Source organism: Corvus hawaiiensis, chromosome 9 (assembly GCF_020740725.1).
Source record: "Corvus hawaiiensis isolate bCorHaw1 chromosome 9, bCorHaw1.pri.cur, whole genome shotgun sequence".
NCBI lineage: Eukaryota > Metazoa > Chordata > Aves > Passeriformes > Corvidae > Corvus > Corvus hawaiiensis.
Window position 1 is genome coordinate 28,322,882 of NC_063221.1, and position 15,865 is coordinate 28,338,746.

General features: G+C 39.7%; 1 protein-coding gene across 2 annotated transcripts; it reads right to left on the reverse strand.

The window, feature by feature from the left end:
- Window positions 1-635: 635 nt before the first annotated feature.
- Window positions 636-15,855, reverse strand: NDC1 (NDC1 transmembrane nucleoporin). 2 transcript variants are annotated; one of them, XM_048313105.1, is made up of 18 exons: window positions 15,772-15,855; window positions 14,975-15,095; window positions 13,965-14,066; window positions 13,593-13,767; window positions 12,989-13,127; window positions 11,470-11,578; window positions 10,577-10,628; window positions 9,815-9,947; window positions 8,234-8,326; window positions 6,918-6,999; window positions 5,936-6,091; window positions 4,725-4,979; window positions 4,469-4,587; window positions 4,194-4,244; window positions 3,707-3,770; window positions 2,767-2,867; window positions 1,714-1,874; window positions 636-887 (listed from the first exon to the last, which is right to left on the reverse strand). In XM_048313105.1, exons 3-18 carry the CDS (start codon window positions 14,014-14,016, stop codon window positions 824-826), a joined length of 1,806 nt encoding a protein of 601 aa, XP_048169062.1. In that variant the 5' UTR covers window positions 14,017-14,066; window positions 14,975-15,095; window positions 15,772-15,855; the 3' UTR covers window positions 636-823. The 2 variants fall into 2 exon arrangements, with proteins under 2 accessions (XP_048169062.1, XP_048169063.1); XM_048313106.1 differs by lacking the exon at window positions 15,772-15,855 and adding an exon at window positions 15,414-15,504.
- Window positions 15,856-15,865: the final 10 nt, after the last annotated feature.

Here is a 15,865-nt window from a genome sequence, read left to right on the forward strand (position 1 = left end):
TTTTTAAATTATTTAGACAGGTTTTCAGATAAAAAGCTTTAAAAAAAGTAGTATTTTTCACCAGAAGCTACCAATAATGTATATAATTTTGAAAAATTTGGATGTGCTGCAAACATCCTACCCCCGGAACAGAAAGCTGTTGATCTAAACTTTAATTCCCAGTATCTTTATTTGGGAGTTTTACTAAATGCAGTAAGGTTTCCTGTATGCTTCTGTATAGATCAGAACTTGGTTTCCTAAGTCACCTTAAAGATAAAATCTGAGCTGCTCACTTTCCAGGCAGTATTTGTGTGCTAATAATGCCTTTCTGCACACCCATTGTACTCTGAAGGAATATTTCCAGCTTACAGAGGGAGCAGCATGTTTTACTCCTGGGCACATCTGTTTCCTACACTTAAACTGCACTCTCAATCTAAAAATGTTATCGACTAAATTTATGAAGCACTTAAGCACTAAGTATCTACGTGAATCTCTCCTCAGCCCCTTAACAGAAGAGAGTAGGGAAAGAACACAGTCTGAAAAATAATGAAAGATCTCAGTGTCAAAGTAACTCTGACAACCTTAAATGTCATAGTCTTACCTAGAAGAAGAACTGGCACTTTCTCATTTGTAAGTGACATTAAAAGAAGGCAAGATGAATTTTACAAGTTTTATTATACAAAGATGATTCAAACCCATAAGAACTCTTCTACAGTTCTAAAAGTTTTGTTCTGCAACTTGTACTTCCATATGCTTTTCCAAAAAGCAAAGGTAAAAAGCCTCATTAGTCCCACTTTCTTCTTAGCAAGAGTCTAGAAAAAACCAACCGTAGCTGCATCACAATTTATTCTTTGTACTCCAGGAATTGCTGAAGTCTTTTCTTGTGTTCTGTAGCCACTTGTACAGCACTAGAAACAAATGCAGAACATTTTACATTAAAAGTAATACAGCATAAAACTAAAGTCTCATGCCAAAATTGAGTGTACATTGAAATCAATTACACTGAAGCTAAATTTTATGAAAAACCATCTATGTTCCAAGACAAAGAAGTATATTAACCCTTAAAACTGTCAATTCTTACCCTCAACAGCTTCTAAAAAATACCTATACCAGGAACCCTTGCCCATTTCCTTACCTTTAAACAGCAACTGATTAACTTACAAGGATGATTTAGGTAAGAAAGAACCTCTTAAAATGATCCCTTCTGTATACTGAGCACTTCTAAACCAAGGGACATTTCATCCCCAGAGGGAGAGATGGGCAGATACTACAGGATGTTTCAGTCCCACATATTCTGAGGCCAAGTATGGAAGTTTGCCTGCTGGGAGAGTGGTTGAGGAAGAGCTGTTGGACAACCAAGCAGCAATGGAATTTCATTATTTGGACCCTTCACAGGATTCTCTCTCTGCAGAACCATTGTCTCTAGTTGATTTATTTTCTTTTCAGCAGCTGAGATCTATTAAACAAGTGGTATTCATGAACTGCTTCTAAAGAGTTCGTGAAAAGTCACTAAGAAAAATTGCCTAGGAATCTATGAATAATAAATTTCTAAGGGGGACCATATATCTACACAGGAACTTTTTAAGGTTCCACAAATCAAAAAATACTAAAATACCAAGTTATAATAATGACCAGAAGGGATTTTTTTCCCCCAAAACTTCCCTTTTCACAAGTCCTAAAATAACATTAATTAGACTAAATTTAACAAGCAAGCAATCATGAGGAAATTCTTACTTCAAGTGTTCTCCAAAGACAGTAGTTATCCGGTATAGGGCTGTTTTCAGAGATGCTCTAAGTGCAAATCGTAGTGTTTTGTAGGATGTGTCCACCAGACTCCCTGAAATCCGGGGAGGTTTGCTAGAAACATGTGGTAGTTTGAAATGTCTGTCTACAACCTGATTGAGAAAAACAAACAGATTCCTGTCATATGTTCAATTATTTCATAGTGTAACTAGTGACATGTTTGTGTCAAATAAAGCAAAAACAAAGTGCAAATTCAGAGATTCCACCAAAAATGTTTTGGAGACTGAGCATTTCCCAGCCATCAACAGGAATACAGAACCAGGCTCTGTGACATAAGATTCTCTGTTACTGAGTCTTAAGCTAAGGAGAAACACAATTCTATCCTGTATTATGACTTGTTTCTTTCACAAACAAGGGTATTGGCTTTATTTCCCTGCTGGTGCCTGTTCTTGGAATAGATGACTTACACTGAAGAACTTTAATAACCTCTAAATTCTTTCCAAGAATCTCCATTAGGGCAGTGTAAAATGGTAATGTTAAAAGGACACACATAGCCTTGGAAATAAATCTGGATTTTTTAAAACACACATTACACAAACATCAGTAATTTGAGAGTAGTGTGTTAGTATTAGCAGAGACACAGATTTTATCTCCTGAGATTTGCAATGTCTCCAAGTGCTCCGTGTTGCACCAGGAATTATGTGCAACCAAATAAAGATTAAGTTCTAACTCTGCAAAAGATACTGTATTAGAATTGCAGCATCCCTAAAATAAACTCTTCAACTGAGCACACAGTAGCCTTTATTTAAAATTAAACATTCCACGTTTTCTCCTTCTACATTTTAAAACACCAACAGGGTTTTTATTCAGCTGTTTCATAGTGTACATAGTGGCAACCAGCTGTTTTGGTTAGATTAACTGCAGAAGAACTGTTTTAGTGGCAACAACTTCAATGTTATGACTAGTCAGTAAGGTCATTACATAAAATCAGTAAGACTCCTCTTCTAAACTTGCCTTGCAGCAAGGCAAAGTTAATAGTTTTACCTCCTGAAGAGTCAGTAACGTGTTCAGGATAGCTGGCAGTGTAGTTTGGACAACTCCAAATTGGTCTTCAGTAAAGGAGGCTGCTACCAAGTGAGACAGACCTTAAAAAAAAAAGAAATCTGTTGTAATTAATGCTTCAAAAGGTGAGAATTCAATAACAAAGATCGTGGAATCTTCAGGCAACACCATTAGTGTGGTGGAATTCCTCAGGACTTGCTGCAGCCAGCTGACAGTCACCTCAGCTCTGGCTCAAGGACTAAACCACTCACTGGTTTGACAGGTGTTTAATAGCTTGATGTTGGTAAAGCAAGAGAGATTATACAAAAATTATGTGTGATTCCCATCTCCAAACTCTGTACATCCCAAGCCATCACCTTCAATCTGACACAGCATGGCACATCTGCCCATAAAACACATCACCAAGGAAACTGATACACTTTGCACAGACAAATGTAATAAAAGATTCTATCAATACTGGTATTTACTCATGGCTTTGAAAGAAATAAGAAAATCCAGAACGTAACTTCATACTGTCATTGTTCTTCTAATTCTCTGCAGACCATCTTTTTTGTTTATTTGCTGAGTTACTACCTGAGTATCTCCCTCAGCTCTCTGATGAACAGAGAAAGACGCAGAGCCTTTAGTCAGAAAAGCTGCTGTAAAAATAAATCTGTCACAAGAAAAAATGTAAAAGTGATATGTAGGTTCAAATGAGAGAGAACCACCAGAAATCAAGTTTAGGAATCTGTACAGAACATAAAGGAAAAGATCTCACATGGGATCTCAAAACTAACAAGTGAATTAGACTTTAGTCATGTTGGTGTCTGAAATGCAGCTGGGTTTTTAACAAAAGCATTTCAAAGATTTTTTTCTGTTACATTTATAAAACAACAGAGCCCAGAGAGTTTTCCATGAATGGAATCACCTGGAAACCACTTACCTTCCAAAGCCCAGATGTGCATTTGGGCGTCAGAGAAAACAGCCTGGATGGAGGCCTCTGGGTGCTGAGGAGAAAGCAAAGTGTTGCAAGTGCACTTTGTAAGTAATATCACCAAGCTTGCAGGTTTCAGAACAGACTTTCAAGGCCAAAGGATCTTGGGAAATAGCCAGAAAAATCTGATCTAAAGTAGTAAAATTCTTTTTGGACAGGAGCTGCCCACAATGCTACAGCTGTAACCGGGGAGGAAAAAAAGGGGAAGAAAAGGATATACCCAAGCTAGTTTTCAAGGGCTAAGAATGCTTTAAGCAAAATGCAGTTTCTAATAAGATGGGTTTAAACAAGCATTGATATTCTTATTTTCTGCAGGTATGGGACAATCCTGCTGTGAAACTCACAGCAAGCAAGAAGTTGTACTTATGGAAAGCCTTAGACGAAAATACAGGTTTTAGAACCATAACCTGTGTCTCAAACACAGGAGCACCCTTACCTTGCTGAAGAAATACATTATCAGTGCCCGTTTGGACAAGAAGTTTTTCATCTGAAAAGAAACAAAAGATTAAACACATCATCTGCATTTAAGGCATGCACAGTTGGCCCTCCTAAACCCTACTATCTTCACACAGCATAGGGATAGAGAGTGGAGGGAAGGATTTGTTATATAAGCTAAGTGGACAAGGAAGTATTCATTCCATAAACTGGAAAATTCTTCCAGAGAGATACCACCTAAGCTGCACCCCCCTATGCACTGCAATTTTACTCCACCTGTTCTTGCTTGTTCTGAAGCCACGTGTAAATAAATCTTGGCTGCACTGCCTCACTGCCAGTTCTTGCAGCAGAGACCACTGGGAAGGATTCATGATGGGAACCATTCATTTGCTGATCTGCAAGAAAAAAAAAATGCAGTACCTTCAGAAAAACTGGTTGCTGCCACTTTAATCCTCACAATGCACTCTCCATTGACATTGTTAGAACACTTATGGCTGCGAGGCTCAAGACAGTGCTGTGGAAAAATCTCTACCTGGAACTGATGTCCACAGCTTTGGTCCTCTTCTCATGACATGGGGACTTTGAACTGGTCCGTGCCAAGGGGACTTTACATCCACAACTCCCATCTTGTAACTTAAAGCAGGGGAGCTGAAAGGTGAACCAACATCAGAGCCAGGAGATGTCTTCACAGGCATCAGGGATGGCTTAACCAGTGGAGACATGGAGGCTCTGAGAACAATGTTGGACCTCTGTGACTGGAATGCCATGTCTTCTATCCCAACAGCTCCTAGTGACAAAGAACACACTGCATGAAGACAACAGGCTGGCACAATGAAATAGGAGATGGGTTTGTTATTTGATTGCTATTTCAACAACTTCTGTATCAGAGCTTTTATTAAATGTCAAGATTAGCACTGTGGTCTTGCACATCAGCATAAGCATGGAGTGTTTTCAAAGTTCATCAGCTTAAAACCAGCAAGCGATGAGAAGGATCCTTGTGGATTTATTTCTTTTACTCCTTCTGCTAGCCAACATTACTACACCCTGTAAGTACGAGAAAAAAGGCTGCCTATAGAAGAATGAAAAGTTATTCTGATTGTGTGAGAAAAGGCATGTCCATCTCAAAAGCCAAGGATCAGCAGCACTAGAAGAAATTCACCTGTGACACACCAACAGTCCCTGCTGTTGCCAGGGCACTGCCTCCTAAGGGATTCCATTACCTGGCAGCCTTGTGATAACACAGCTGTGCTGCCAGGAATGATGCCCAAGTCTGGCATGTAAAACACTCGAAATGCCTGGAGGCTGCTCACAGCTCAGGAGTCAGACTGGGCTCTCCTCACTCTACAGTGATATTAGTGAATCACACAAACATAAACAAAACCTAATTTTACCATCTTACACTAATCATAAGAGCAGTTATGCAATTTACAGAGCATCTCTTGGCAAGACTTAAATTCTCCCTGTGCTATGTTGAACCACTTACTGAAACTGTGATAACCACTTTTTTTATTCATGCAAGTATGGAAAAAATACTGTATTGAACATAGTATCATGCAAGTAAACAAACTCAGTAAACATGATAACCGCAAGTTTTCTAGCTATTTTGGGATTATTTCAACAAAAAGATCTTTTTTGTTTGGATTTATTTGCAGAAATGCCTCATTTTCCTCATAAAATTTGAGACTAAGGTATCTATTGGTACCTTCATGCTTTACAGACCTTTATGAGCATTTCCTCACATACCTGGAGTCTGTGGAGGTACCTTCAGCTCTCCCACTGGTGGCTTTGCTCTCCCATTTGCTGCTGCTGCTTCCTGCTGTGCCATCAGCCTCTGGGTAAGGTCACTCAGGAGACTCAAACACTCCCGGGATATTGCAGTCCAGTTGTGTGGGTGCCCACCTGGCAGTGCACACAAAGAGCAGGGTTTAACCCAGCTGCTCCTCCCTGTATCTGTTCTGACAATGCCCACGTGCTCTCAGCAGGAGCTTCACTGTGACAGGGCCACTCAGCTTCTGAAACGCCACAGGGCATTTCTACTGTGACAGCTTGTTTGTACTGAGAGAAAATGAAAACATGGACAGATTCTATGGATAACTCAGTGAAACCTGCTAAGCAAGCAGGAAACACAAGCAGTTCAGCCCATCAGATCTGAAATCACTGAATGGCTAAAATGAACAAGTATCAGTGGTGATGGCAAAACAGTTTTGAAACAGTACAAATACTAGAATTTCTGGTAAGGTGCAAAAAATTCCTGAAGGCGTCTAAGTAGTTTTAATTTACCTCTTCCGCCATATCTTTGAAAACAGCAAAAAGGCTGTACATTAATTGAAGTTACAGCCACTGTTTGCTCCCATAGCTGCAGTGGTGATTCAGTATTTGTGCCTGATTTTCCCCCACTCCCACCTCAACATTCAGCTTCCATACATATCTGTTAGATTTTCCAGTCTGGACTATCTGACTGGTGGTGTGAAGTGGGCCCTGCTTTCAAAATCCTAAACCTGTGTTTCCTTTTGCGTGTCATTTAAATCCAACAGACACCAGAACTGGTTGAGTTTAGCAGGTGAAACAACATGATTATAGGTAATTGAGCATCCTTTTGGAAAAGGCACCACAGGCTAGAGGCTCCTGGCTTTGGTAGCATGCCTCACAGCATTACATAATTTCTAAGAGCATTTGACTGACAATTTTAAAAAAGGAATCAACAGAAAATAAATTTTATAATTACCTGGCTGGCTAAGGCTAAAGACTTCCTGTCGTCGAACAGGAGAATACTGGGAAAGTAACATCAAGTCTTGTAAAGCTAAAAACTACAAAGAAAGGAAAATGTTTTAGTGCATGCAAAGGCCAATGTATTTGCTTAAAAAATATGTAGTTATCCATACAAAATCAATCCCTGCCAGAGAATGAGATCACACAGGCTAAAACCAGCCATGTAACAGAAAGAGAATGGAGGCAGATCCCTAGAACCACTCTGGATGGAGCTGCTGAGCTATTAAGAGCTTTACTGATATGTCAGTTCTCTGGAGTTCAAGATCTAACACTGTTTTTTTATTCTAACAGCTCAGGCAGAAAGATCTTAAGACACAAAAAAGTCTAAGAAGAGAAATGTTTTTGCAAACCAGATCTCAACTACAGCTTTAGGGTCAGTGCCTTATGGGACCAACCTACCACTGTTTTTTCTTGGGATTAAGCAATTCGTGTGGCAAACTAAAAATAACCAGATTTTTCACAATATTCAAATCCTATTATAAATAGGACATTTTAATCACATCTGAGATCATAAATTAGATTTCCTGCTCCTTTAACTGTTCGTGGTCAACTCTTCCCCACTTATCCTCAGATAACGCAGCAAAGCTTAAAAAGGTATCTCCAGCCTTATCAGAAATCTGTAAAATCAGTAAAGGTAGATTTTGCATGTGCAAGAGAATATTCTTATCTTTATTTACATATTACCTCTTAAATAAGGTCTCCAATTTCTAAGTATTGTAATCAGTAAGTCCTATTAATGACTACCATAGACCAAAATTTCTCTTCTTTACTCACAGGTTCTAAGTAGCTTTTTACTATTGCCTTTTATAAAAAAGAAACCCAACTTCCAACGTAAATACAGATGTATTTTTAATTTCAAGAGAGAACACACATGTTAAGAGCTCAAATATATTTAGCAGGGACAAGATGCTGAGAGTACAAAGGTTTGAGAAAACACCTGCTTATGTGACAAGACTCAAAGTTGAGTTACAAAAACCTGAATGCCACTAAGCTGCTGTTTTTGCATCAGTACACACTATCACACTTCTGCTGCACACAGATCTTACCTTTGACTAAATGAATCTTCAGCTGAAAGTAACCGTGGTGAGCACCAGCAGATGTCACTACTAAACAAATTTTCACCATACAGTGTAACAGCCTGTGAGTGCTCTGAGGCAGCTTTTCAAGGAACACCTCAGTGAACAGAACTGGTACCTGTAAGATGTGACTGATTGCTCTGAAAAACATCTTTTTAGTACACACCTATCAGGGAAGAGGTAGGAGTTCAATTACCTTTATAAGGAGGGGAGGATTGCTGTTTAAGATTTTAGGCAGGCACTGGTCTGTCTCCTGAGCAAATGTTGGTTGAATGGGAAAATGATGACTCTAAATACAAACATCAAAAGTTGTATTATACAGAGGGAAGCACAAGAAAATCTTATGAAAGACCAGTAAACTGGCCTGGAATTTCTAACATAGAAACAAAAAGAGTTTACTCCTTTCATTTAAAATTGAGAAATCTTAGAAAATTCAGATATCTTTATCTTCAAATAAATGTGCTCATATAATTTGTGGCTAGGGGCATCACATCTTTATGTAAGAAATTCCTCTAACCACGTATCTGGGAAAAACTAATAACACCATATTCCAAAAAAAGACTGAAACCTAAACTGCAGTGCCTGTCTTTACACCTGGGTAACAACTCTAGTGAAGAACTGAGGGCTCTTTTAGCAAATAAGAAAATATTTTTGAAATTCTTCTTTTGTGCTGCTCCACTTCTAAACAGAAGAATTCTTATTTTTATCATCATGATATTCATATCCTGTGTTTTAATAGAATTTCTGTGGCTACAACATTTAAAATGTAAATAGCACTGCTTGAATTGTATCAAGCATTCCATTGCTTTAATGCTATTTCACATGGTTCAATTTGGGAACAGATTACCTGTTAGTTTTGTGTTACTGCACTTGTTTTACACATCATAGCCTTATTCTCCTGTTTCCAACTGCAACATTGAAACCTGAGGTAGCAATTGCTTTCATGGGGTTAATAAATGAACTTCATGTGGCCTAATTTTACAATTTCTTTCCTGACTTTTCAGTTAACACTATGCAAATATTTAAAAGCAACTTAATGAACTTTTTAGCTCATTAAGAAAAACAAAATCATGTGAATAAAAAAATATTTTTCATCAGCCAAAAGGGCAAAGTCCATTTCATACTTTCACAGATGGATGTTTCTTTTGTCTTCCACAGTTTCATAAGCAATATAGTAATTAGAGATGTTGACACAGTGTTCACTGGTGCTTGTTATTATCCTTTGAGACAGGTTGCTCACACCTCAGAGCTGTTGTCATGCTTGACTCATTGTTGATCTTTTGTCCACATAGTCACAACAACTACACCTTTCTAATTAAAGCTAATTAAACACCCCAACACTGAATTTGCTGTTTAATTCCATGAGTACTTTGCACCAATACATTGACCCAGGATTTAAACCTAACTTTTCTTCTCTTTTATCAAGAGTCTCGTAGTGTTTTAACTTAAAAAAATTAAAATCAAGTTAGATGAACAATTTTTTCCTCTCTATTCTTACAAGGAAATATCTGGAAACAGAAGCAGAGGAGTAAGAGGAGGAGGTGGCAGTAACAAAACATTTTTTGTAAGGAGCACAGGTCTTGCTATGAGAAGAAAGGGAAAGGCAGTTAACACCAGGCCTCTCTTCACTACTCAGTTATCAGTTACTATCTGTAGTGCATGCTGTGAAAATTCAAGAACTCACAGTGAGTTATTTCCTAGTAGAACTTCTTTTGAAATGAAAGAATCATCTGTGCCACGCTGATGTTCTAACTTGAGCACTGTCACAAGTACTGACCTCTGTGGCATAGATTTTGAAGAGCAGCCAAGCAATGTACCAGGTCATCAGGAGAAACACACCACTCAGCCAGGTATGGTAAAACAAGGAGAGATCCAGTAAGCCACTCAGAGTGTCAAGAGGATGTAATTTACTGCAGATAAAATAACCAAGAGGATATAAGTATTTTAGTATTTGTATTATGAAAGATGTCTGTAGCAAGCTGTTAAAGTAGCAACAATTGCAGAAATAAAGCTGCTTTTTTTTTTTTTTTTACAAAAAAAGTTTAAGTGTGTTTAAGATACCAGCTCTTTGATTTTTCAGTAACTGAGGAAATAAAGTTAAGAAAAATTAATGAAATTAAGGAATAAGAAATATGAAATAAGTAATAATGACTACAGTTTTAGTCAATTAATATATTAAGACTCCAGCTTCCCTATTTTAAAACAGCCATATAAAAATAAAGATTCCCCCCACCAAAAAAAAAAACCCACCATAGAAAATCAGATAAAACTCATAAATGCAATTTGGAGGAATTAGCCTTTCTAATATTCTAAAGACTTACAGAGATGAAAAAAACAGGTAATTTCTTAATTACTATCTTAATGACAAGATGGTTCCTACAAGGACACTGGTTCCTTTAGGATTCATTGCAGAAGTGGCCAAAGCTCCCCATGTTCTATGTGGGGAGGCAAAGAACTGAGTCCTGCTAGCAAGCTGGATTTCCTCAGCAAGGCAGCTGTCAGCCACGATTCCAAGTTTCCAGCACAATGTCCTACCTACCTGTCTGTATGGAGATCCATCGTGGTACATATCCATACCTTTGGGATATAACCTAGGGAGTCAAAAAGAAACTCTGAAACAAATACAACACTACAAAACACACACACAGTAGGCCAAGAAGACGACAAAAAAAATAGAATTCATGCAGAGACAAGAGACAGGTCTTGTAACTCACATGGACAAGGAAACAATCTGCCTTTGGGGTTATTTTGTTTTAAGAAATAGAAAAAAGAGAAGGAAAAAAGGCTTCAGGCCAGCAGCTATGCACTGAGAGATGTAGACCTTCTCTTTTATTGCTGCTTCTCAGCAGTGAGTTAATTGTGTTTCCTCACTAACAAAAGAGGGTTAATAGTAATTTAATATTAATTTTCACTACAGCCCAGGCAGCAGCAAAGTGCTTTTAAAGACTTAATGGAATCTGATATAGAACCACTATACTTCCAATTTATCCCCTGATGTAAATAAAGGGATAATAATTCTTGCATATTTTGACATCATCTAGGAGGATAATTACAACCCTAACAAAGCATTCCTGATTTTTAGAAAGTCTAGAGCAATTATCTTAATCAGCAGAGATTTTTTTTGCACCACAGACCAAACTCCATTTTCTTATGAGAGGGAGCCATCCTACCTTTGTTTCCCAAGCTCCCTCCAAATAATATACAGGGCACTTGAGAATAAAGCCAAAGTGCTAATCTTTGCCTAAAAAATAGGGAAGATAGAGAACATTACACACAGTGAAGTCCTGCCCACTGCTGGTGTGTCAAGTTCAGCTCTGGGACACTACATTTCCACTACCAGGCAGTGGAAGCAACAGTCCAAAGCCTGACTGATCAAAGTTTTCAAAATACAGGAATTACAAATTAAAGAGAGAGAATTTCAGGAGCCCTTACCAAAAAAGTAATATGTGACACAGAAGTTTCTAACAAAATATAATGATTCCACACAACTGTGTTTTATCAGGAGAGGCAAAGACCTTCTGAAACGTAAATACTTGTATTGCTAAAACCAAACAAAAGAAATAGTTTAGTATTCCACATTCAGAACAAATCAATGAAACAGTTAATAAAAATAATACAACAAAAAAAGGACAATGTACTTGGAAGCCTGTAGTCTAGATCAATTAAAAACTTAATTTAAGGTAATTCCAGGTGTTGCATTTATTATTTATGCTCCCAGTCTTTCCTGATATTTTATACTCATGTCTAGTTCTTATCCTTTTTCCTAGTTGTAGCAGTGAAAATTGAAGATGGGGTAGATTGACTCCATACACAAGAGAACAAAATAGAGTAGCTCTGTCTAATGCAAAATAAAGAAGAAAAAAAAAGGCATCTTTAATCTACTAGATTTCATTTAGATTCTCAATGTTCAATTAAAATACAGGGAAAATTTAGACAAGCCTGAGTTCCAGAGTCAGTAACCCTCCAGGCAGTGAAACCAACATAATACTGATGCTTTCCTCCAAATAAATGAACTCTATGCTTCCAAATGACAAAAGCAACCCAGCTGGCCATGAAACTATGAAAATGAAACTATGCAAATGTAACCAAAGTGATTTAATTTTTTATTTGACTAAGTTGCACTAGGAAAAAAAAAACAAAAAACAACAAAACAAAAAAAAAGGAGAATTAACAACATTGGAATAGATTTTTTTTTTTAATATTTCAGCTACAAAATGTTGCTTGGTTTGCTGATGAACTGAATGGTCAGCATAATGCAGCAAACATGTTTTTCACTAAAACAACCAACCTTGTTTAAAGACAACTCTTGCCAAATTGGTTGGACTGTGTCAATCTGGGAATCAGGCAAAATTAATGGCTGCTGTGAGGCTGCAGCAACAGAAGTATTTTTAAGATGATGTTTCACACTGGTACAGATTTCTACAGGACTCCTCCAGAGGAATTAATGGAATTTCAGTTTCCATAGCGCTACGCACACAAAAAGGCTTTAGATGTTGAGCTCTAAGCAAGATTTAAGGTGCTATTTAGACTTGAACTGAGCTGGTACAGCTGGAGCTCAGTTATGACTGATAATATGCTGCCTTTTTTTTTTTTTTAACTGTCAAGATTTTCAGCTTTTAGGTGACCCTTGTTGTCAGTTCCAGGAACTGATACCCAGTTTGTGCACATTGTCCTGTAGTTCACCTGCCACCTCAGCCAGCTTTTAACACGCATCAGAGCAGTGTAGTCTAAATGCTAAAGAGTCACAGCATCCCAATTTCTGTGTCCATTTAAAAGGAGCTGAGCAGGAAGGAAGAGGATGAAGCCTGCTGGCATTTAAAGCTGTGTGTACACTTCATCCATCAGTGAAAGCAGCTGCCCACAGGCAACTCCTACTGCCACACTCAAATTATCCAGGCTATTTCACTGTTTCACTTATGTGTCTTTCTACAAAGGTGCTTAAACCTCTTACCTGTATGATTGGAAATGGCAAATAATTCATGTTGTTAATAAGATAGAAAAGACTGTAACTGTATCCCAAGAAAGCTCCAGAAAGTAGAAAGAAGAGGTGATACTCGTTTAGGCACATCTGAGGAACAGCATCTTCTAGGCTAAAATAGAAAACTTAGAATCAATTCTGAGTTCAAAACAAAAAGCTGTTGAAGCCTTAGGAAACTCAAATCAGAAGTTTGATTTTACTTTCCTGATCAGTACATCTGATGATATCTCAGTAAGTTTTTGCTAAAGTAGGAATCCCACCACCTGTTTTTGTAATTTATGCATGAAATATGTCCCATTAACCACAAGACCAAGACTTAGTTCAAGTGACAACCAACTCATCATCAACTTTCCATTAAGAATCCTGGCAATTTAGTTTTTCTGGTCCAGTTATTTCTCTGTGCATTGTAACATTTACAAATGGGGGTATTTTTTGTCCTTTAATAAAGAAAATCAACATACAATTGCTGATTTTTGAGAAAACCCAAATTCCAGGGATTCCTTTTGAAAGAAACAATCAATAAATACTTTTTACAATAAAAGTTCTTTCTTTATCTTTGACACACACACACAATTACCTTTCTGAAGGTGTGCAGGACACAGCAAGAAACTGGAACCTGCCTTTTGTCATGACTGTAGCACACCAAGCAACCAGCATTCCCATGATAGCATGAACAAAGGAATGGATGACTTGATGAGGGTGAATAATTTTTCCTATCAGTGCTAATCGAGAGCATGGTATCGATGGCACAACTGTAAAAAAAAAGCAGAAAATTCATTTTCACTTACTACTAAAAAAACCTTTCATTAAAAAAAAAAAAAGAGAGAGAGAGAAAAACCCACCATTGTCAACAAAGAATTTTTCACAGTCAGGATCAGTCACTAAATTGTAAATGATCATCTTATTTAATACAGGTATCAAAGACAGTTCAACAGTTTACACAACCCACCTGCATAAAATTCAACATTGAAGATGCTTATTACTATTATCACCACAGACATCAGGAAGATACAAAAGATGACATAGGAAGTATACAAGTCATTGAAAGAATCTAAAAAAAAAAAATATATATATAGTTCAGAAAATTGCAATAACACAGCAGCGACACATTAAGTAACAGAAAAGAGCACTTAAGCAATTGACAATAATCCTCTAAGAGCTTAAAGAGAAGTAACGGTCAATGGACTCTAATCCCACATGAGGTCTGCCCAGCTACACAAAAGCATATGGAAGCTCCATAGAAACTATTTTACACCCTTATAGCTGATTTCCTTGTAAGTGAACACTCAGAAGTTTAAAACATTTTTTTTTCAAAGTGAATTAAACTATGGCTCAAATATCACATTTCTCTTCATTTAAGAAAAGCTGCAGCCATCCAGCCACACCAAAAAGGGAAGAAATTTCTTACAGAGTGGTTCTCTTGGGCTTTTCTGTTTTCAAAGGAGGAAGGAAGTCAATTCTCTCTGCCTGAAGCAGCTCAGTGACCACAGGCATTGAGCTTCCAGCTAAACACCTCTCAATTTTCATTGTAGGCACTCAGGGGAAGGTTATTCTCACCTGCAGAGTGGCTGCTTCAGGAATTTCTCTTAGGATTCAGTGCACCATAGAGAAAACTGAAGCTGTTTATGGAAACAACAGCTGCCCAGGGTGGAAGAGGAAGGGTGTCCAAGTACTCAGAACACATAACTAAAGCACTTAACCTGGTTTTTGTTCTTCTGTGAGGGATATACTCACATGAACTTGCAACACTTATTCCTGCCTAGGGTGCACCGTGGCTGCTATGATTGTAACACAGAAACATTTCAAAGGCCAAAGACCATTCAAAACACTAGTGTAACACGATGCCACCGTCAGTTCCCGCTATCTGGGACTGGGCCCAAAACAACAGAATGGAGAAAAAAAAACCCAAAACCACAAACACGTGAGGGCAAAACCAGGAGAACACGGACGGGCACCTACTCGAGATCCAGCGCACCGGGTGGAACAGGTCGAGGCCGCTGAGCACGATGAAGGCCGCGGTGCAGATGGGCAGCAGCAGCACGGACCAGGTGACGGCGGCGGCCACTCGCCAGCCCAGAACCTGCGGGGACACAGCGTGAGGGGACCAGGACCCGCCAACCCAGCGCCTGCACGGTGACAACAGGAGGGGACCGGGAGGGGGGACCGGGACCCGCCAGCCTAGCGCCTGAGGGGTGCACAGGCTGAGGGAACCAGGGCTTATCACCCCAGAACCTGAGGGAAGACAGCGTGAGGGGGCCGGGGACCGACACCATCCGCCAGCCCAGCACCTGCGGGGAGACAGCGTGATGGAACCGGGACCGGGGGGAGATGCGCCGCCACCCGCCAGCCCAGCGTCTGAGGAAGCGCAGCCTGAGGGGAGCGCAGCCCGAGGACCGACCTGCCGGAGCAGCGCCCGCTGCCCGCCCGCCGCCGCCGCCGCTGCCGCCTCCATGGCCGCGGCCCGACCGCCCGTTCAAAGCCGCCGCCCAACGGCCCCACGTGCCGGCCCCGCGACACTTCCGCCGCGCGCCCCGGCAGAAGCCAATGGGAAGGCGCGCACGCCGCTCTCCCCGCCCCCCCGGGGGTGCGCACTGACGTCACGCGCACCGGGAACTACAAGTCCCGGCGTGCCCCGCGCGGCCACGGCCGCCTGAGGGAGCCAGGGGTGGCCTCCGCGTCTAACGGGGCAGAGCGCGGCCCGGGGCGGCGAAGAAATAAAATTATCACATTAGTCCACATTAAGTCCGTTTACTAACACTTTGAAAGCCTCGCTGGCGCCTCGAGGGGGTTCAGTCCTGTCACAACTCCACCATGCCTTGGACCAAACCCTCGCCCACAGCTTTAGAGCGT

Excerpts from the sequence above, each read along its gene's own strand:
- NDC1 (XM_048313106.1), bottom strand. The coding sequence starts at position 15,467 with ATGGAGGCGGCAGCGGCGGCGGCGGCGGGCGGGCAGCGGGCGCTGCTC. Across the intron at positions 11,579-12,988 it reads TGCCATTTCCAATCATACAG|CAATACAAGTATTTACGTTT; the intron begins GTAAGAGGTTTA and ends GTTTGGTTTTAG. Across the intron at positions 888-1,713 it reads GTCTTTGGAGAACACTTGAA|TGCTGTACAAGTGGCTACAG; the intron begins GTAAGAATTTCC and ends ATTTGTTTCTAG.